The sequence below is a fragment of the Propithecus coquereli genome, unplaced genomic scaffold (assembly GCF_000956105.1).
Source record: "Propithecus coquereli isolate 6110/MARCELLA unplaced genomic scaffold, Pcoq_1.0 Scaffold10, whole genome shotgun sequence".
NCBI classification, from domain to species: domain Eukaryota; kingdom Metazoa; phylum Chordata; class Mammalia; order Primates; family Indriidae; genus Propithecus; species Propithecus coquereli.
In genome coordinates, this window is record NW_012133858.1 from 20,297,168 (window position 1) to 20,319,677 (window position 22,510).

General features: G+C 38.4%; 1 protein-coding gene across 1 annotated transcript in view; it reads left to right on the forward strand.

The window, feature by feature from the left end:
- The first annotated feature begins 2,205 nt into the window (after positions 1–2,205).
- MCCC1 (methylcrotonoyl-CoA carboxylase 1 (alpha)) overlaps positions 2,206–22,510 on the forward strand; it is a 53,865-nt gene continuing 33,560 nt past the window's right edge. Inside the window, exons 1-8 of the mRNA XM_012641739.1 lie at positions 2,206–2,425; positions 5,362–5,408; positions 6,878–7,014; positions 11,296–11,391; positions 13,929–14,050; positions 14,483–14,630; positions 14,719–14,840; positions 22,294–22,405. Of these exons, the coding sequence (XP_012497193.1) occupies positions 2,337–2,425; positions 5,362–5,408; positions 6,878–7,014; positions 11,296–11,391; positions 13,929–14,050; positions 14,483–14,630; positions 14,719–14,840; positions 22,294–22,405 (873 nt within the window). The 5' untranslated portion in view covers positions 2,206–2,336. The remainder of the gene's footprint in view (positions 2,426–5,361; positions 5,409–6,877; positions 7,015–11,295; positions 11,392–13,928; positions 14,051–14,482; positions 14,631–14,718; positions 14,841–22,293; positions 22,406–22,510) is intronic.

The window sequence follows — 22,510 nt, forward strand, 5'->3', positions numbered from 1 at the left end:
GAAATCTGGCAGACACCACCTTAATCAAGTGATGAAGTTAACATCACCAATCATGAAACAAACTGACATTGTGTACTTCCTGATACGATGCACCAAGAAGAGTACAACATCACTTCTGTGTTATTCCTGCCCAAAAGGCATAACTTAAATCTAATCATGAGGAAATACCACACGAACCTCTTAAAAATAAAATTGGAGGCCACGGTTTTTACATACCCCTAGGCCAACCACCCATAGCCATGTAACCAAAACTTTAGCTACCCTAATTTCCCTGAAAATGCTAGCTTTAGCGATAAGCAAACTTGAGGTTCTAGTCCTTGTCAGCAAGATAACATTAAAGCAATACAAATAAGTTCATGCAGCTTTACTTGCACAACAGAGATCAAACCCAAATTGAGGGATATTTTACCAAACAACTGGCCTGTATTCTTAAAAAATGTCAGCATCATGAGAATCTAAGAACAACTGAGGAATCATTCCAGATTAAAGGACATGAAAGGCAATGTAATGCATGATACAGGGTTTTCTTCTGCTATAAAAGGAATTATTGGAACAACTGTTGAAATTCAAATCAGATCTGTAGAATAAATAATAGTAAAAAAATAATAGTATTTATTAATGTTAATTTCCAAATCTTGATAATTATTTTTCAGGTAAGAGAATATCCTTGTTTTAGGAAATACACATTGAAGTAGTTAGGGGTAAAAAAGGGCATCATGTCTGCAACTTGCTTTCAAATGGGGCAGAAAAAAATGTGAGTGTATGTATGTGTGACTGGATATGCGTGTACACACCTATATCTATATCTATATAGAGAGAGAGAAGGGAAGGGAGAGAGAGATAAAGCAAATATGATAAAATATTAATACAAACATTTGGGAAATCAAGACGCAGAGCACTATTCTTGCAGCTTTTCTGTAAGTGTGAAGTTATGTCAAAACAAAACATTTAAAACCTGTGTATTTTTGGATAGTGTCAACCTAAATAACAGAGAGAGGCTCTCTTAAAGAAAAGGATATTTATTTGGGAATAGAGCATTGCAATGGGAATAAGCATGCCATAGTAAACTATATGCATATTCAGAGCGGTAAAGGAAGACAAAGGTTTTTAAAGGAAAAAATGAGGAGGATGGCATAATTATTTTGAAATAGTTATCCTTGGCTACAAAGATTAATAACAAAGTTGAGGTCAGTCCAGGGTTGGGCAGGCAGTTGCTGGACAGGTGCCCTCACAGAAGTATTTTTTGTTATCGGGCATACAAGCATGAGAACCCTCTCTTCATAGTCTTCCCCATCTCTATTTGTAAGAATTGGGTTTTTTTTTTTTTTTTTTTTTGGTTTGTTTGTTTGTTTTGAGACTGGAACTCACTCTGTCGCCCAGGCTGGAATGCAGTAGCCAGATGGTAGCTGGCTCAAGCGATCCTGAGCTGAAGCGATCCCAATCCAGTCTCAGCCTCCCAGCTCATCCAGATTTTTGCTTCCTTGCTTAAAGTTGAGCAAAATTAGTCTCTTACGAATCTACAATTTGTTTTCTATATCTGTGTTTTCCCCCCACTTATAATGTTTTTTATCGTGTCAAGTGTGCATTTTTCTCCCTTTATTTTTGATTAGATAACTATTTTATTAGTTTTTTTGAACCCCTGAATTTATTAGTCGTCTGATATTAGTTTCCTTCATTAATTTCTTCCTTTATCTTCACGAATTTCTTCCTTCTGCTTTCCTCATGAAGCATCTATATATGGTGGTTTTAGTATTTTTATTTTCTAGATATTCTGCAGTTTGTCTTGAGTTTCTCTTTTTCCCAATAGTCAATCAGAACACCTTTTATGGGTTCAGATGGCTTTAAGATTTTTATCTTAGCTTATTTATTTATTTAGTCATCCTTGAGCACACTGAAGAATTTTGTGTCTTGCTCTCCACCCGCGTTTGACTTTTTCCCCACGGCCCGCCTCCCCTACTTCCTCGCAGCTTTCAGGAGAAAGGGCAAGAGGAGGGTTCTTCTCCTCGACGCGAACGAGGGCGAAGGAACACCGCAGACTGCGAGAAGCAGCAGCGGAGCGGCGCCGGGAGACTCAGGACAGACCACGCCAAGGGGCCGAGGAAGAGGTGACCACACCCCCCGGGCTCGCGGCCCGACTGGCCAATCGTCGCCACTGAGCCGGGCTCTGTGCTTTGATTGGTTTTAGCGGAGACGCCCCCGCACACGGGATAGGCCCTTCGCAAGGCTCTGACTTGGATGGTGGCCGGCGGGGGACATTAGGCTCACGCAGCTGAGCGAAGGGTGCGAGACGCAGCCGCTGCTGTGCAGGGGAGCCGGAGCGGCGGGGTCCCGGGGCTATGGCGGCGGCCTCTGCAGTGTCGATGCTGCTGGTGGCGGCGGAGGCGAACCGGTGGCAGCGTCTCCCCTGCCTGCTGCTGCCGCCCAGGTGGGTGGAAGGGCTGGGGTGGGGGGACGAATGGCCCCATGTGAGCGGTGGGAGGAGCGGAGGGACGGAGAGTCAGGGTGCGGGGAGGACGGAAGGAAAACTCTAGCTTCTTTAGCGGGATTCTGCTGTCAGTCCCGGCATCGGGAGGGAGACATCCTCACACCTAGCCCTTGCCTTTCTTCCCTCTTCCCCACATCCACCCTACTGCCCGCCATTGGCTTCCGTTTTCCCATTTATGAGGACTGCAGAGAGGTGGAGCTGGGCCTGCCATCTTCCAAGCTCCTGTAGACATTTGTATAGCTCTTAACTGTTTACGTTGTGCTTTCGCAGCATTCACAGCATTCCTTGTGTGGGGAGCATTGTTATAACTCGGTTCTGATGAAACCCAAAGAGATCAACGACTTAGCCAGCTTTATACGACTAATAAGAAATGGGGCCAGGATGCCTTCAAAGTCCCTTTCAGTTCAGCTATCGCCCATCAGATGTCCAGAGAGACTCCTGGAGTTCTTTCCCGTTGTTACAATGTCAACTATCAAGAGCAAATGTATCTTCCAGAGGGCTGGGAAGTTGTTTTGTCAAGAGCTCTTGCCTTGTACCTAAGTTTGAACAGAGTTATGAGGTGACTGACTCTAGCTAAGCTGACTCCAGATTAGTTTCAAATTTTGAGCTCTAAGCTTCTGTGACAATAACTTTGGCAGTGAAAACACTTTCAGGCTTGTAGATAGTTTGCTTTTTTATCTCCCTTTGCTTCATCATTATCATCATCGTCCATCATTCTGGAAAGATAGTATAGCTTGGAGCTCAAGGGCACGGATTCTGCAATCAGAAGGCTGGGGTCTCAGCTTAGCTACTCACTAGGTGTGTGACTTTGGGTAAGTTACTTAATATCTCTGCTTCAGTTTCCTCACCTAGAAGGAGGTGATGATGCTGGTGTCTAGAGGAGATAATACTAGTACATTAGGTTGTGCAAATTAAATGAATTAACACATGGAAAGAGGTTTAAACTGAATCTGGTACATATGAATCAATCCATAAATGCAGCCTTTGAAGACTCCACCATTTAGATCAACTTTTTCATTTGCTTTTATTTTCCACAAGTTACTATAGATGCCTTGGATTTTCAGTTACTTAATTGTAGGATTAGCCCCAGAGAAAAATAAGGAAGTTGGTGAAAGGTAATGTTAGTGTTCTTGTTTTTTTTCTTCTTCTTCTGAGATGGAATCTCATTCTCTTGCCTGAGCTAGAGTGCAGTGTCATCATCATAGCTCATTGCAACCTCCAACTCCTGGGTACAAGTGATCCTCTTGCCTCAGCTTCACCAGTAGCGGGGACTACAGGTACACACCACTACACCTAGCTAATATTTCTATTTCTGTAGCGATTGGGTCTTGCTGTTGCCAGGGCTGGTCTTGAACTCCTGGCCTCAAGCAATCCTCCCACCTCAGCCTCTCAAAATGCTAGGATTACAGGCGTGAGCCACTACACCCAGATAGTGTTCTTTTCTTTCTCTGGATTTTTCTTTTCTTAGGTTCCCAGGGCTCTTCAGGATACTACCACAAACCCACTTTTTCTCTTCTCTCTCAAAGCTTAGCTATTGTCAATAGAACTATGCTCAAGTATGTGTCACCCTGAAAAGTGTTAGAATTATTAATGGCTTATAGAATTAAAAATCTCATCAGTACAGAAGATTTCATATTTGTTTTTATGCCATGATTCTCTAGTAACTCAGAGAAAAGAATCTCTAGTGGTAGAATTATAGACATGAGAATAGACTGCTAATGGGGAAGCAACTTCCTAATCGTGTTGTTTAAGCCGTTGTTCTAAGTTGTAGCTTAGATAATTGTGAAAAAATGGAATAGCCCAATACTCATCAGAACATTGTTGGGATAGAGGATCTTCATGGATTTCTATCTAGTTAAGACACTTCAAACAAGTCATTTTGCCTCTTTCTTTCTCCATTTTCTTTTAATATTAATATAAGGACTTGAAATAGGATTATATACTTTTAAAACTGAGGGGTATCTTCAAGATCACCTCTTTTAGTCTCCTCTCTAGTGTGAGAACACTAAAGCCAACATATGACGTTTATATCCTCAACTGGGATAATGTTGCCTCTACAGGGGTGAAAATTGGTTCGTGGGAGAGCCAGAAAATCTTAGATGTTGTCATGGTTTGTGGCCTTCCAACATTCAGCCCTACCTATCCCTTCCTACAAGGAATAAAATTTTATTTATGTAAGTTTTCTCATTAGGAGGGTAATAATGAGAAAAAGGTTGAGAAACACTCATGTAAAATGACTTGACCCAGGACAAGCTGGTCGTTGGAGGGACTTGGATGAGAGATCAGTTCTTCTGGCCCCATGACCACCATTCTTTCTGTTGCCCTTGTTTGGCCACCTTCCCTTTACTTCTCTGGTCTTAATTTTCAAACCTGTCTTATCAGAGGATTAAATTCAATTAGTATTTTTCAAACTGTAGATTGACCAGCATATTTTATTTAATAAAATAGAACAGAAAGTATCAAAATACAGTGTGAGTCATCTTTCATGAAACTTCTGTTTTAATTCTGTGTATACTGGGTAGTTTTTATTGTAAGTTGTAGTCAAAAAAGTTTGAAAAATGCTGAACTAGATTATCTTGAAGTACTTTGGTTTTTTAATCGTCTCTGACTCTGTGGTCACATGCCAGCCTCTGGAACAAACGGGTTAGGTGACTCCTTCAAGGACAGGTAGTGCAAGGGGAAAACAGCCAGAACCCTTGCTCCTGATTTGTAGATTAGTTTTCTTCCAGAAGGTCTTCCTAAGTCACTTTCTTAGTAGGCCTACTTTTTGTTATTAGGCTTCTTAAAGTTTCAAGAAATTTAAATTCTTTTGAAAGAACAGCGACTAGTCTTAAATATTCTGTTCAGTTATTATTCCATTTGGATTTATGTTATAGGAGATGGGCTTGGATGCAAAGAACCATGAAGTATGCAACAACCACAGGTACTGGCAGACTTTGTTGTACTATTTGGTTTTTGCTTGAGATTGTGAACTAAGGTAGGGAAATATTTAACATCTTAATCTGTGCATAATAGAATTAGTTCTCACAAATTTTGGATTTTTGTGATAATTTTCTTAGTATTAAGTGATGGTTTTCACCTCTTTTTTATAAAATTTCTCTTGCTATTGAGTCTAAAATATAGAGAGTAATAATGGAGAACATTCTATATTCCTGTTGCTATTACCGTTTGACCCTCTTAGTGTATTGGATTGGAAAAACGTAACTATGATGATCTAAATCAATGCTTTTAAAAGTTCTTTTAAGTAGGAGAAATTTTTTTTCACATAGAATTTTACGTGGAATTCCTAGCTATTAAACATATAAAAGTACAATAAAAGTATACCTTCCGGTCCACTGAGTGTAGCCCTCTAGCTACCCTGCTTTCCTTCCCCCACCCACACGCATACATACTTCATCCCAGCAGCCCCCGTGACCTGTGACAATTCTTGGGCTCTGTAGAGCCCAATGAGGATTGAAAAACACTGTTTTAAATTATATGAAACCTTATTTTTTGAGAAGAAATAACTTCATTATAAACTATCAAAGAACATTTATTTTGTGTGTGATGATAGAAGTGCATTTTTATATGTATTAATGCAATGGCATGTTATTATGGCACTGATGCCAGTAGACTGGTGCAATGGTCATTTACATTGTGAGAGAACCACACTTCTCTGTGTACATGGGGATAGGGGAAGTGGAGCAGAGTGACCAAGAGCTCAAATTCTGGAGTGAGGTAGACCTGGGTTCAAATCCTGGATCCATCACTTTTTTTGTCTGTATAACTTCGGGAAAATATTTCTTTCAGCCTTTGTGTCTTCATCTTTAAAACTGAGATAATGATAATATCTATTTCATTAGGATTATTGTGAGAATTTAAGTCCAGTTTGAATCTTTAGCACAGGACCTTGGGTTATAGAAAGTACTTATTAAAGATTAGTTATTATTAACTGTGATGATTTTTTTAAGCTATTATAATTTGATCCTCGGCATAAGAAAGAATCTTTTAATTTATTTTAAGTTGCTAAAGCTGAGTAATTTAAGAGTTTATATTAAGGGTATCTAAAATTTCAATGAAGAGAAATGCACAGTTTAGTATTAGCCAAAGTGGGCCAGGTGCAGTGGCTCACGCCTATAATCCTAGCACTCTGGGAGGCCAAGATGGGAAGATCGCTTGAGCCCCAGGAGATTGAGGTTGCAGTGAGCTACGATGATGCCACTGCACCCTCCCTGGATGACAGAGTGAGACTCTGTCTCAAAAAAAAAAGAGTTAGCTAAAGTGGTCTATTTAGGCTCTGTTATGCTGATTTTACCAAAACAAATTCTTGTCAGCTGGTTAATATCATATTCACATTCTCATTCTTTGCTTCCTAGTAATGTTTGTATATGATTTCCATGGTGTTTTAAACAGGAAGAAACATTACCAAGGTCCTCATTGCAAACAGAGGAGAAATTGCCTGCAGGGTGATGCGAACAGCCAAAAAAATGGGTATACAGTCTGTGGCGGTTTATAGTGAGGCCGACAGGAATTCCATGCATGTAGATATGGTATGTTGTTAAAGACTGGAAGCCAAGTCTTGTAAGTGATCATGTTTATCTGTTTACTGTTACTGTTTACTGTGGGCAGGTCTATGCACACCTACCCCCAAAGTCCAAGGAAACTGAGAGGCCAAGGAAAGAGGCCGACATATCCCACTTCTCAGAAAGAAACATTTAATAGGGACTTAGGAACACAAGCCATGTCTCGGGCAATGAGAAGATGAGATGGTGGACACCCATGCCGTTACCCGCCAGACGCAGGGCTTATGTACCATAGGGAAGGAATGTGTAGGACAATTGAAGTCAGTTCCTTGGGGAGGGGCAAGAATGCTATGTGAATCTGCTTAAGGACAGGATTTTCAGGCAGGGTTGTTCTGATCTAAGGGCAGAATTTATGGTAAAGTGGAAATCTTAAAGGCATTCCCAGAACAGGGGTTAATCAGAAGTCAGCATGGCAGATCAGCATCTTAGGTGGAGTTGCTTTAACCTCCACATATGTCAGTATTTTAGTTCTTTATGATGATAGTTGATATTTGCTAGTGTTAACAGGATTTAAATAGTAAGTTCAAACTGTTTACCAGTAATTCTTCTTGGGGAAATTTTCCAAACATAATAGCAGTTGAACTAAACAATGTGCTTAGTGGTATAATTGCTTTATAGTCAAGATCCTTGTCTCATCGAGGATTGGTTAAAACAGTTTGTAGACTGTAGCTGATCCACAGACCACACTTTGAGTAGCTGGTGTCCAGATCCCTGATGTACCAGGAGAGGCTCTATTCTTATCAATTACCATTTACTGGCCAAATGATCTTAGATAAGTCACTTTATGTTTCTGAGCCTTGGTTTATCTGTAAAATTGTAACTAAAAAGTCCCAACTCCCCTGAGGTTGTAAACATTATCAGTTATTGCTAGCTGTTATCCACCAGACAACCCCAGCCATGGGTAAATTCAGCTTTTGGCCTTCACTATGCCTGCAGCAGGGTGAATTCCTGGTGACCAGCTTCACCTGACCTTTCATCTCTGCACAGCAGGCCCATGTGGTTCTCTAGCCGCTCTCTTTCTCATTCTGTGCAGTGACTATTTCAAACTTGTTTTGCTTTGTTCCAACCTCTAATTCTCCCTCTAACCACCTATTCTCAGCAGATGAGCTTGATTTCACAGAGAAAATAGAAGTAAACTTCCTGCCACAGAATCTGCTGACCTGCCTACACCCGCATCAATTCTCTTCTCATCCAAGGCTAGTGCTCTGGATTCTTTCTCTTCTTGCTTTTTTAAGAAGTATCCCCAAATAGCTAAGACAATAAAATTCAAATGTCTCACCATAAAAAATGATAGGTTAGCAAGGTGGTGAGTATGTTAATTAGCTTGATTTAATCATTCCACATTGTATACAGATATCAAAACATCACATTATACCCCATAAATGTATACAATTATGATTTGTCAATTAAAATATTAATAAAAAATAAAAATGATAAATTATTATCTCAAAAAAAGGCATCTTCCATTTTTACTATGTTTACTCTCTACTGGATCCTTCCTAAAAGCATTTAAATATGGTGGAGTCTCTCCATCTTCATAACTATTATAGCCCCACGTCCCCCCTCCCCACTTACCATTCTTTCTTTTCCCATTTATTGCCAATTTAAGAATCATTTGCCCTCTTTCCTCTTCCCTACCGCCAATCCTTTTCTCAACCCACTCCTGTTGACCTTATGTCCTCACTCTTCCGTTGACATTGTTCCTGCTGCTAACGTCACTAATAAAGTCCATGTCCCTAAATCTGATAGAGTCTTTCTAGGCCTGAGCTGACTTGACTTCTCAGCACATTTTACACCCTAGTAAACTTACTGCCTCCTTTTAAAAATAAATTCTGTGGCTTTCCAGACCTCTTGCCTTTCTCTCCTCTCTCAATGTCCTTCTTCTGGACACTCCCCATCTGCCAGACCCTTAATGTTGAAGTTCCTCAGGATTCGGTCCTTCACCTCCTTCTTTTCTCACTGTATACTCTCATTCTAGATAATTTCACCTACTCCTATGGCTTTGCAAAAAAGCTCCCAAATTTCTATTTCTAGCCCAGACTTTGTTTTGAGCGTGTTGCATGTATATTCAACTGCCCACTTGACATCAACACTTTCATATGTCACAGTTACCACAGTAATATATCTGAAATTGAATTCAGGACTTTCATCTGTACCAAACCTGCTTTTCTTGTAGGTTTCCCTAACCCCAGTAGACGCCAACACCATCGCTCATAAAAATAATGCCAAAGATGTAGGAGTCTTTGAACATCTTTCCCTCTTCCTCCCCACTCTGAATCCTTCACCTCTTCCCTCTCCATCTAGAAAATAACCAAGTGCTGTTAATTCTACTTTCCAAACATTTCTTTCTACTTCTTTCCACCCTCTCCCACCTTTACCTTAAGTCAAAGCCACTGTCATCTCTTGCTTGGTCAAATGCTGTAGCCTCCTAAGTAGTCTCCCTACTTCCATTCTTGACTGCCTCCCACAGTCTATTTTCTGCATTTCAGCCAAATTGAGAGTTTAAAATAAAAATTTGATCATGCTACTCCTTTGCTTTAAATGTTTTAAACCTTTATATAATCTACCAGATTAGCAATAATTTAAAAGATAGATAATATTCAGTGTTGATGAAAGTGGTTAGAAATTGGTATGTCGATGGAAATGTATATTGATAAAACCATTTCAAAAGCTGATTAACCAGGAGCTATTAAAATGTACATACCCTTCAACTCAACCGTGTAAACATTCTGTCCTAGAGACCTGCTCACATATATGTGCAAAGAGAGGTATATACAAGAATGTCTGTGTCAGCCTTGCCCACATTCAATGAAGTGCACCTTAAAAGGTGCATGATTGAATGAACTATGGTACCTCTGTACTGCGAAACATTATGCAACTGTTATACAAAATGAAATAGACGTATGAGTTTTAGCAAGGAAAAAGCTTCCAAGACATACTGTTAATGAAAAAAGCAGTTGCAAAGGATAACTATATAGTGTGATTCTGTTTGTGTAAAAACCAAAACTATATGTGTTTATATAAATATATATGAATAAATAGGAATATGGATACGGAAAAATATGTCCCACATTGATCATAGTGGAAGTTATATCTAGAGGGCGATTGCGACTCGGGGGAGGGGTGCCAAAGGGCTACTTTGCGTTTGTGTTGTTATTCACATTCTTTAGAATGAGAATGGACTTGTGTTTTGTGGAATTAGAAGTTAAAAAAAAAAATTTATAAAAACCCCTCTTTATGTGCTCCCTTAGGAAAAAATCCAAAGCTTTTTAACGTCTCACAAAGCTCTATGAAATCTGTGCCCAACTTTCTGTCCACTGTCATCTCTGGCCCCGTGACCCCTCACTCACTGTAGTCCAGCACATGGGCCTCCTTCAGTCCCTCAGGTGGGCCAGGTTTCTCCCCACCTTTGTGTTTTCTCTGCCCCATCTCCATTCCTGTTTCCAACTCCACAGTCTCCATCCATTTGCCAGGCAAAGTCCTCATCATCCTTGAGGAGCCTTCCCTGACCTTCCCTCCTAGGCTTTTCCATACCACCCTCAGACCAGATCAGGTCTTCCTCTTACATCCTCTGTGCCCTTGGGTTTTCCTTCGTAGCCTTTATCACAGTTGTCATTAAGGGTGTGAATATGTTTAATGTCTCTCCCTCCATACAGGGACATTTGTTTGCTATGGTACAGGCAGCTCTCACCTCAAAGTGTGGCGTGTTCTAGGCATTCAGTGAGTCTTTGAATGAATGAATGAGGGAATGATGCGTTCTATCTGGTCTACATCAGGGGATGCTGTAATTATGTGAAAGCTTTAAAGGATAGTATAAAATAATTCACAGATACATGGAAGGAAGGAGCATTATCATCATACTTTATATAAACTTCAGTAAACTGTAGTTTTTTTCTTGCTATATACATCTGTGGTATATTTTGTTTCTATTGTCAAACTGTAAATTTTTGACATTAAGTACATTTAAGGTTATTGTTGTTGTTAATAATAATAAATACCATGACTAATGCATGAGGCTTTCTATCCAAAGACACTTTAATTTCACTCCAGTGTGTGGTCTATGAATGAAAATAAAATTTTCTCATAACATAGATATGAGCTGGTACTTTAGTTTCTCAATTCTTGTACTGTTCTTTGGGGGATGGTATTTTTATTTATAATAATAAAATGACCCTAAAACAGTTCTCTGTGGTGTGTGAGTATGTAGTAGCCATGTAGTCTTTTAAGCATATAATGTTTTCTAAACAGGCAGATGAAGCATATTCCATCGGCCCTAGTCCCTCCCAGCAGAGCTACCTTTCTATGGAGAAAATCATTCAAGTGGCTAAGATCTCTGCTGCGCAGGTGAGAGTTGTGAAGAGATTTGCAATGCAAAAGAAATAAGTTTTGTACAATTTATGCAAAATTACTTATTTATAGAAATTATTTTCCATTTTTAGCCATTCTTAAGATTTTCACATTTCATTATTGGATTGTCATTGTAAACTAGGCATGTCCCTTCTCATTCCTCAGCCACTCTGCCTTTTTACTGAATCCTGTGTACTTAGATTTTTGGCGAAATAGGTAGAGGGAATGTCTAAATTATAAATTAAAATTAAGAGAGAGTTCAACTCTTTAGTACCTTCAGAATTAGATGCTCCCACCAGATCCTTTGGGAGAAATAGGTGGTGCTCTAAATTATAAGCCTTCTTTGCCTTTTTTTTCCTTCTCTTTCCTCCCTTTTTGCTGTCAGTGTGTTTACTCTTAGAGATCTTGCTGTCTTGTAGTTACTGATTTTCCTTTCCTATGGGTTAGAAAACCAGATAAGTAAATTTGTTAAAATTCTCAGGAAATTAGAAGTGACCAGGCTAAGGCCGAGCACGGTGGTTCATGCCTGTAATCCTAGCATCTTGGGAGGCCAAGGCGGGAGGATCACTTCAGGCCAGGAGATCAAGACCAGCCTGAGCAACATAGTGAGACCTTGTTTCTACAAAGAATATAGAAATCAGTTGGGCGTGGTGGTGTGCGCCTGTAGTCCAAGCTACTGGAGAGCCTGAGGCAGGAGGATTGCCAGGAGTTTGAGGTTGTAGTGAGCTGTGGTGACACCACTGCACTCTAGCCTGGACAACAAAGTGAGACCCTGTTTCAAAAAAAAAAGTGACCAGGCTAAAGTCTTAGGGGTTCCCTTTTCACTAAAGTATATATAGTAGTCCCTCTTATCCATGGTTTTGCTTTCAGCAGTTTCAGTTGCTATGGTTCAAAATGTTAAATGGACAATTCCAGAAATAAACAATAAGTTTTAAATTGCATGTCATCCTGAGTAGCGTGATAAGATCTCATACCATTTGCTTCATCCCTCCTGGGATACAAATCATCCCTGTGTCCAGCTTTTCCATGCTGACCCTGCCACCCACCCCTCAGTCACTTGGTCTCTGTCTCATTTACCAGATTGATTGTCACAGTATCACAGTGCTTGTGTTCTAGTCACCCTTACTTTACTTGATATGGCCCCAAAGCACAAGAGTAGTAATGCTGGCACACGAGATGCGCCAAAGTGAAGCTTTAAAATGCTGCCTTTAAGTGAAAAGGTGAAGAGAGAAAGGAAAGAAAAAAAACACTTACGCTGAGGTTGCTAAGATCTATGGTAAGAATGAATCTTCTATCCATGAGGAGGGTGAAGAAGGAAAAAGAAATTTGTGCTACTGTGCTGTCGGACCTCAAACTGCAAAAATTGCAGCTACAGTGCATGATAAGTGCTTAGTTAAGATGGAAAAGGCTTTATGGGTGGAAGACACGAACAGAAACATGTTCTGATCGATGGCAGTCGAGTTCAGTAGTATCCATAGTTTCAGGCATCCACTGGGCGTATCCCCCATGGATAAGGGAGGCTACTGTAGACTTTAATATATGACTGTTTGCTTCTTAGCTTTTTTCTGAAAAGATGACATTGGCAGATAGTGGCCTGAAGATAAATAAGGAATTATTGTGCTAGTGTGATCTTTTCAGCTTTTGGATATCATGGTTTCATTTCTAGGCCAGTTTTGCATGGAGACAGTAAACAGATCCCCTTTACTATGCGGAAGCCCTTTACTCCTTGACAATCTACCCTAATAGCAATAATATTTTAAATTAAGATATATATTCTTCTGTACCATATGATCCAGCAATTCCATTTCTAGGTATATACCTAAAAGAATTTAGAGCAGGAACTCAAACAGTTACTTATACACCAATGTTCATAGCAGCATTATTCATAATAGCTAAAAGGTTGAAGTAACCTACATATCCATCAATAGATGAATGGATAAACAAAATGTGGAATATACATACAGTGGAATATTATTCCACTTTAAAAAGGAATGAAATTCTGTTACATGCTACATGAATGAACCTTGAAAACATTATGCAGATGAAATAAGCCAGACTCAAAGAGACAAATGTTGTGTAATTCCGCTTACATAAGATACGTAGACTAGGCAAATTCATAGAAACAGAATGCAAAATAGAGGTTACCAGGGACCTGAGAGAAGGAGGAAATGAGGAATTATGTTTGGGATGATGAGAACATTCTGGAGATGGATAGTGGTGATGGTTGCACAATATTGTGAATGTACTTAATGCCATGGAATTGTATATTTAGAGTTGGTTAAAATGGTAAATTTTATGTTATATATATTACCAGAATAAAAACAAATATAGATTCTTCTGGTTTAGGTAAAGCTTCAGAGTTTTAGTATGAATGTTTCAGATATTTCTTTGGAAACAGATTTTGATAGAGACCAGAGTGTACCTATTACCAGTGTAGGGAGAGGCCTCCTCGGAGGAAGACAACTTCGCCTGCATGGAAGCTTTGCTAGTTAAGCACTAACTAGTAAGTTTGTTATTTTATTTCTCACTCTTAGGCTATCCATCCAGGATATGGTTTTCTTTCAGAAAACATGGAATTTTGTGAACTTTGTAAGCAAGAAGGGATTATTTTTATAGGTCCTCCTTCATCTGCAATTAGAGACATGGGTATAAAAAGGTATGAGTTTATGTCTTTTTAAATATAACCATATGAAGATCAATTGAAATTGTTTATTTTACCTGTAATAGGTATTTTAATTATACTCTTTTGTTGCCACAGGAATAAGTTATTTATCTGCAACAAAGGGAAATGCCATTGAGTTACATAAAATAGTCAATGTTTATAATCAGTATATTACTTTGCTTTTTTTGGATAAAAATAAGGTGGGATGAACTACTACATGAAATGAGGAAAACTAATAGACATTTTAATGTTAGTGTTAATATTTGTCGTCTCAGACTATAATCTTTTCTTTTTACCTGTGGGATTTTTTTAAGAGAATTCCATCATAATTGATAGATTGGAAAGTATTTGTGTTTCTCTTGAATGATATTATTCATAGAATTGGGGTGTCTTGTTTTTTGGGTTTTTTTTTTTTTTCCTCTAAAGCACATCCAAATCCATAATGGCTGCTGCTGGAGTACCTATTATAGAAGGTTATCACGGCGAGGACCAATCAGACCAATGCCTGAAAAAACATGCTGGGAGAATCAGTTACCCTGTCATGATTAAAGCCGTCCGTGGTGGAGGAGGAAAAGTAAGATTGTGTGTGCTTGTGTTTGCCTTTCAAGCTAGTCTTCTTTGTTTCACTCACGTTGTAGTCCTAACCATCTTTTCTCTCTTAGGGTATGAGGATTGTTAGATCAGAAAAAGAATTTCAAGAAGAGTTAGAATCTGCGCGGAGAGAAGCTAAGAAGTCTTTTAATGATGATGCTATGTTGATCGAGAAGTTTGTGGAAACACCAAGGTGGGTTGAGCTTACTTTTCTGACTCACAGACTTTTAAAATTAAGTTATAAAGTAATGCATACACATTCTATAAAATATAAAATTGTAACAGTACATAAATACATTAAGTTTCCCAATCCCACCCCCTGAAGTAACCTGATTACATGATGGAATGCATTCTTCCACGTATTTTCTATGTGAATAGAAGCATATGTACATATGCAAACAGAAAACAAAATACATACCTAAGAATAGTAAATAGAATCATATATATTATACACTAATATTATAGCATATTATATACTAATATTGTATCATGGTTAATATCTTTCCATGTCAGCAAATATAGATCTACCTCATTCTTTTTATTGGTTGCTTAATGGTTTCATGATACTGGTATACCCATTAATTCATTCAGTCTATTTCTTGTTGATGGAATTTAGGGTTTTTCAATATAAAAAAATTCTTATAATAAATTAAGCTATATTTAAAGAACTCTGTGAGCATCACAGAGTTCAGAAATGGAAATTACCCAAATTGAATTTAATTATAAATGGTATGTTAATAAATAATAATAATAGCTGCTGATGCTTATATAGCACTTACCATGTGCCAGATTCTAAGTATTTTGCATATACTAAATAATCTTGCTGTCCTTCTAATTCTAATCAGATTCTTACAACAACGCTATTAGGTAGGTATTATTCTCGTTTTGCAGGTGAGGACACTAAGCATCAGAGTGGTCATGTTAATTGTATGAGGTCACTCAGCTATTGAGGGGTAAAGCTGGGATTTGATCCTGGCACTTTGACTCCAGAGTTCATACTCTTCATGCCACTGTACTAAACTGTTTGTCTAGGTACTGCTGTAGCAAATGTGATGGGGATTTCTAAATTTTTTTGTTTTCTGGAATTTTATTTCCAAGACTGTTGTTTAAAATAATATATTGGGCCGGGCGCGGTGGCTCACGCCTATAATCCTAGCACTCTGGGAGGCTGAGGCGGGCGGATTGTTTGAGCTCAGGAGTTCGAAACCAGCCTGAGCAAGAGCGAGACCCCATCTCTACTAAAAATAGAAAGAAATTAATTAGACAACTAAAAATATATAGAAAAAATTAGCCGGGCATGGTGGCGCATGCCTGTAGTCCCAGCTACTCGGGAGGCTGAGGCAGGAGGATCGCTTGAGCCCAGGAGTTTGAGGTTGCCGTGAGCGAGGATGACACCACAGCACTCTAGCCTGGGCAACACAGTGAGACTCTGTCTCAAAAAAAAATAATAATAATAATATATTGATTATAAAGTTTCTTCTTTCATAGATTTTGTTGCAATTGTTAAAAAATTATATAACCTGTAAATCAAGTGAAAAGAATAATTCATTGGGGAACTATGACAAGAAAGGGATTTTCCCTGAAGATAATGAACTTGAAGCTCCCAGCCCTTCCCTTGTATGCACATTTTCTAAGACCCTGACCTAACTTTGTATTTGCGATTATTTATTTTTCTTCTTAAAGAAGTTCGCCTAATTTTTTTTTTTGTTTCAGTCCCTACAAACCTTGGAACTCTCCCTGAGAGTAGCATAGTAAATGAAATTCAGTTAGAGTTTGATGGTAAAAAAAATCAGTCTTAAAGTAGGTCAATGGATTAGGAGAAGTAAGGCAAAAGTGGAGGAGGTTCTAAGGTAAACTTGAAGCTTCCTTCCACAATATCTTTCAAAAAAGAATACGCTAACCAAATTAGCCTGCTCTTGAGTTAGCCTTATGGAGATATCAGCTAGTTATTTCAGTGACTATAACTCAATGCCTGCAACATTTTTTTTCTTTTTTTCACTTTAAATTTTTCTATCATTTTTTAAATTTATCCTTTCTTTGCTGTCACCTATTTATCCAAGATATAACATTTTTGAAGATGTAAATTCTTTACTTATGAAATGTTAGCTATACATTGTAATTTATTCCTCCAATAGCTGGAAAGCTCCTGAGAATCAAGGACCTGGTAGTATATTTAAGTATTAGCATTTCTGTATACAGTCGTGTTGTCACTTAACAATGGTGATACGTCCTAAGAAATGCATCATTAGGTAATTTCATCATTGCACAAACATCATAGAGTGTACTTCCACAAACCTAGATGGTTTAGTCTACTACACACACCTAAGCTATATGGCATGCTCCTATGCTACAAACCTGTACAGCATGTTACTGTACCAAATACTGTAGGCAATTATGACACAATGGTAAGTACTTGTTTATCTAAACATAGAAAAGGTAATACATTGCACTATGACATTGTGATGGCTCTGACATCACTAGATAATAGGAATTTTTCACTTCTGTTATAATCTTATGAAACCACCATCATATATGCAGTCTATTGTTTGTCAAAATGTCGTTGTGTGGCATGTGACCATATTTCTATTCTGTATTTTCTAGTAATAACATTTGAATATCATGATAATTATAGTATGTATACTTTATATCCTGCTAAATAATTGCCCATTGGATTAATGGAGTGACAGAAGTTTGTCAAGGTGGTGCCAATAACTGAGAAAAATAGATATCAAGATGTTTTACAGCTCTGATGTTTTACAGTTCTGATCAGAACTATTAAGTATATCTGAAAGACTGGGAAACCATCTTTAAAGTATACTGTTTTAGAGGGAAAAAAGAAATCAGAGTCCTTCCTCAGTTCATATTCAATATACTAGATGGATTAAAAAGGTAAATAGGAAAATAAAAATTTTATAACCCTTAGGAAAATATCAAGGCATTCCTGGTGGACTCCAACTGCATCTGTCTATGTCTCTATCTTGCCAGACTCCACCAGTGGCTAAATTGGAGCAGCTGGGATTCGATGCATTTCTTGGTTCTCAGACTCTTGTAGACACTATGCTGCAGAAACTGTGAGTTGGATAAAGCAGCACAGAAAAGGATCAGTCAGAGAAGGGAAAATAATGAGTGACTTAATGACTACGGAAGTCAAACAGAGAACACAGATCTTCACTGAGCTTCCCTTGGAAGCAGCCAAAGGAAAAGTGTTTCCCACTTTTGAGAACTTAGAATAGAGCTGCTCCATGCTCTTGGTGTGGCCCACACATGTTCCCTTCACAACCTGGAATTCCTGCTGTGGCATTTCTTTCCCTGGAGTAGCTAAAAAAAAAAAAAAAAAGGAAGAGTCAGTGGACATGGTAGAATTTTACAGTTGAAATTTGAAAACAGACACTTCAGCTCCAACATGTAAAGAGCTTGGCAGTCATCACTCACATCCAAAAAGCAAGAAAAAGCCTAAACAAAATGAAAGTTCAATGACTTTTAGACCCAGCAGAGAATGGAGGCCACAGGACAAACCGCCACTCTGGAATCTGGATAGGCAGTATGAATACAGCGAATCATAGCCAAGATCAGCTTACCTGGATCAGCAGCTGCTGAAACCATAACATTTATTTTATTTTTTTTCTAACCCTTCTCCCACCCTTTGAAGCTATAACATTTAAATGGGAATTTTGACAAATGGCTGGTGGTTGAGTGTGAGCTAGCTTGAAAGTGAGAAACTCCTTGGGGCCCAGTCTTAGGAGGACCTCCCACTTTCATGTTTTTTGCCTTTGGGAACCTCACCAGCTTCTCACAGTAAAAATTGGAGAAAAATTCCCTCATGTTTTGGGGTAGTGAGAGAAGAAAAGTAACCATTTTGATATAGGCCCAGAATATTCTACTCTCCTTCATAAAAGAAATACTAACTCCAAAGGAAATGTTACCAGAGCTTTTTCTGTCCTGAGGAAAAGGTAGATAGCCAACTCTAACCCCCTCTAGCCTTCCTATTTCCTGGGGGAGAAAAGAAAAAAAAGGCTAAGAAGGTCAGATGCAGTGGCTCACGCCTGTAATCCTAGCATTCTAGGTGGCCAAGATGGGAGGATCTCTTGAGCTCGGGAGTTCGGGACCAGCTTGAGCCCTAAGCAAGAATGAGACCCTGTTTCTACTAAAAACAAAAAAAAAAATTAGCTGGGCATAGTGACGCATACCTGTAGTTGCAGCTACTCAAGAGGCTGAGGTAGGAGGATCACTTGAGCCCAGGACTTTGAGGTTGCTGTAAGCTAGGTGATGCCACGGCACTCTAGCCTGGGCAACAGAGCAAGACTCTGTCTCAAAAAAAAAGGGGAGGGGTGGTAAGAAACACTTCTGAAGGTCGCAGCACAAACACAGGCCGACTAAAAGACTGAGAATTAATCGTAAGATTATAGAATGCTTTCCCTCCCCCAGACTACTATGGTCTGAATATTTGTGTCCCTCTAAAAGTCACATGTTAAGACCTGACCCTAAAAGGTGAGGCCTTTGGGAGGTGATTATGTCATGAAGGCAGAGCCCTCATGAATGGGATTAGCATCCTGATAAAAGTGCTTAAGGAAGCCTATTTGTCCCTTCCCTCTTGTACCATGTGAGGACACAGGAACAAGGTACCATCTATGAGGAATAAGCCCTCACCAGAAGCCAGATTTGCCAGTGCCTTGATCTTGGACATCTCAGCATCTAGAAATGTAAGAAATAAATTTCCATTATTTATAAATTGCCCAATTTAAGGTATTTTGTTATAGCAGTCAGAAGAGACTAAGAAACACTAGGGCCCTAGTAGAATACCAATGGATTACAACTGAAGGAGCTATAAAACACAGACTCTATTTAAGGAGTTCCTAGGGAAACCAAAGACACCAGGTTAAAAACAAAACAAAACAAGCATGCTAGAGGAAAGTGAGACTTCTGGCACCTACACTGCTGCAAACATTAAACACAGCCTACTCCTAGCCAGATTATCATAAGACCTCACTTTAAAGGTCTGTTTACCTCAGGTCCTATTACAGGATACATCATATCCTACCTTTTTTTGTTTTTAAAGGAGGCAAGGTCTCGTTTTGTCACCCAGGCTGTAGTGCATTGGTGCAATCATAGCCCAATGCAACCTCAAACTCCTGGGCTAAAGCAATCTTCCTGACTCAGCTTCCTGAGTAGCTGGGACTACAGCTAATTTTTAAAATTTTTGTAGAGATAGGGTCTCACTATGTTGCCAGGCTGGTCTTGAACTCCTAATCTCAAGCAATCCTCCCACCTCAGCTTCTCAAAGTGCTGGGATTACTGATGTGAACCACTGCACCCAGCCATGTCCTACTTTTAGCCAAAAAATTGTGAGGCGTGCTAAAAGGCAAGAAAAAGACTGGTGTGAAGAAACAATGTAAGCATCAGAACCAGACTGAGATATGACACAAATTTAGGAATTATCAGATAGGGAATTTAAAGTAGTTGATTAATGTGTTAAAGGCTCTAATGAAAAAAGTAGACAACATGCAAGAACAGATGGGTAATGTAAGCAGAGAGAGATGAAAGTGTTAAAAAAAGCATCAAAACAAAATGCTAGAAATCAAAAACATTATACAGAAATGAAGAATGCATTTGATGGGCTTACCAATAGACTAGACTAGACACAACTGAGGAAGCAATCAGTAATCTTGAACATATGTCAATAGAAATTTCCCAAACTGAAACATAAAGAGAAATTTAAAAAAAGAAAAAACAGAACAGAATATCCAAGAATTGTGGGACAGTTTTTAAAGGTGCAACATGTTATTTGAATATCCACAAGAAGAGAGAAACGAGTAAGAGAAATGTTTGAAGTAGTAATAGCCAAGAATTTTCCAAAATTAATGATAGAAACCAAGCCACAGAACCAAGAAGTTCAGAAGACACCAAGCCAAGAAGAATAAATACCAAAACTTCTACACCTATGCACATGATGCATAGACAAATAGAAAATCTGGAAAGAAGCCATGGGAGGAAAAATACTTTACCTATAGAGGAACAAGGATTAGAAATCTCATCAGAAACCAGACAAACAAGAAGAGAATGGAGTGAAGTATAAAGTGTTGAAGTCTTGAGAGAGGCTGTGTGTGGTGGCTCACACCTATCATCCCAGCACTTTGTGAGGCCAAGGCAGGAGGATCGCTTGAGGCCAGGAGCTTGAGGCTGCAGTGAGCTATGTTCAGGCCACTGAACTCCAGCTTGGGTGACAGAGTGAGACCCTGTCTCTTAAATTAAAAAAAAAGCAAAATTACAGTATTGAGAGGAAAAAACCCACCAACCTAGACTTCTGTATCTAGAGCAATTAGCCTTCAAACATGAAGGAGAAATGAAGACTTTCTCAAACAGAAATTGAGGGAATTTGTCATCAGTAGACCTGCCTTGCAAGAAACATTAACAGAAGTTCTTCAAAGAGAAAGAAAATAATATAGGTCAGAAACTTGGATATACATAAAGAAGAGCAGAGAATTAGAGAAGGAATAAGTGAATGTAAAATCTTATTTTTCTTATTCTAAATTGATCTAACAGATAACAATTTGTTCAACATAATAGCAACAATATATTTGATGATTATAGCTTACGGATAAATAAAAAGGAGGAAAGGTCAACAAGGCAAGAACTCCGAAAAGAAGAAATCAGCTCCGAGTATTTTGTCAAGAGTATGTGTTAGGTTGGAAAATTCAAAAATGGAACATTCAGCAAAGATGACATATCAAGAAGATAAATTCTTTCAAGTGGTTAAATGAAGTGCTTCATGAAGGAATAGAAATGACCCAATTGTGCTGAAACAGTACATTTATAAGTCTTCCTGGCTTTTTTATTTCTTTTATGTTTGATAATTTTTATTTTAAAAATCAATGGAAAAAATATTTGCTGATCACTCATTTCTATATTATGGTGGTAAATTATGTCAGGTGAACTACAGTGTGAACATATCAAAATAAACTTACTGAGAATACTTTCATGTTCATCAAATGGTCTATATTAACCTTGTTTTCACAAGTATTATATGCATTCACTCAATATGATTTCTTATAATTTTACTATTTTATACTAAACATTACAGTGCCTTTTTTGGTTTTTTGTGTGATTTAATGCTAGTATATACTAATGATCCATATTAATTAGAAAATTAATTTTCAGAATTAGCCATTTTAATTTCAGGTTTTCATAGCTTATAAAATTTTACTGTAAGAGCTGTTTTAAAAAAAACTGGTTATAAAAAAGTTTCATTGACCTTTCGACAAAATATGAAATGTGATTATAGTTTGCAACTTTGATGTAGTCAAATTTATCAATCTTTTCCTTGACAATTTGTACTTTTTGTGACTTACCTGTACTTTGAGTCTCCTATATTTTCTCTTTTCTTACTTGCCAGTCATTTCATGTATATAAATTTTTTCTCTTTAATGCTCATCCTTACAAATGAAAACTTTTCATGAAGTTTATGTAAGACTATAGTTTTGTTTCTAAATCCGTAACTTCTATTTTGAGGTGAAAATATCAAATCTTACTTAAAGAAAATAAACATGGAAGAATCTTGGTCATTGTCGCTAACAGTTTAGCTTAATAAATGTGATATTTATCACCCTTAACAGCATATTATATTAACATGTATGTTTGCTTTTAAATAGGCACGTAGAAGTCCAGGTGTTTGGTGATAACCATGGCAATGCCGTGTACTTGTTTGAAAGAGACTGCAGTGTGCAGAGGCGACATCAGAAGATCATTGAGGAGGCCCCAGCGGTAAGGACCTTGTAAAGAAATTTATAAGCTCCTCTGTACAGTTGACCCTTGAATAAGGTAAGGGTTCGGTACACCAACCCCCCTTGAAGTCAAGAATCCATGTAT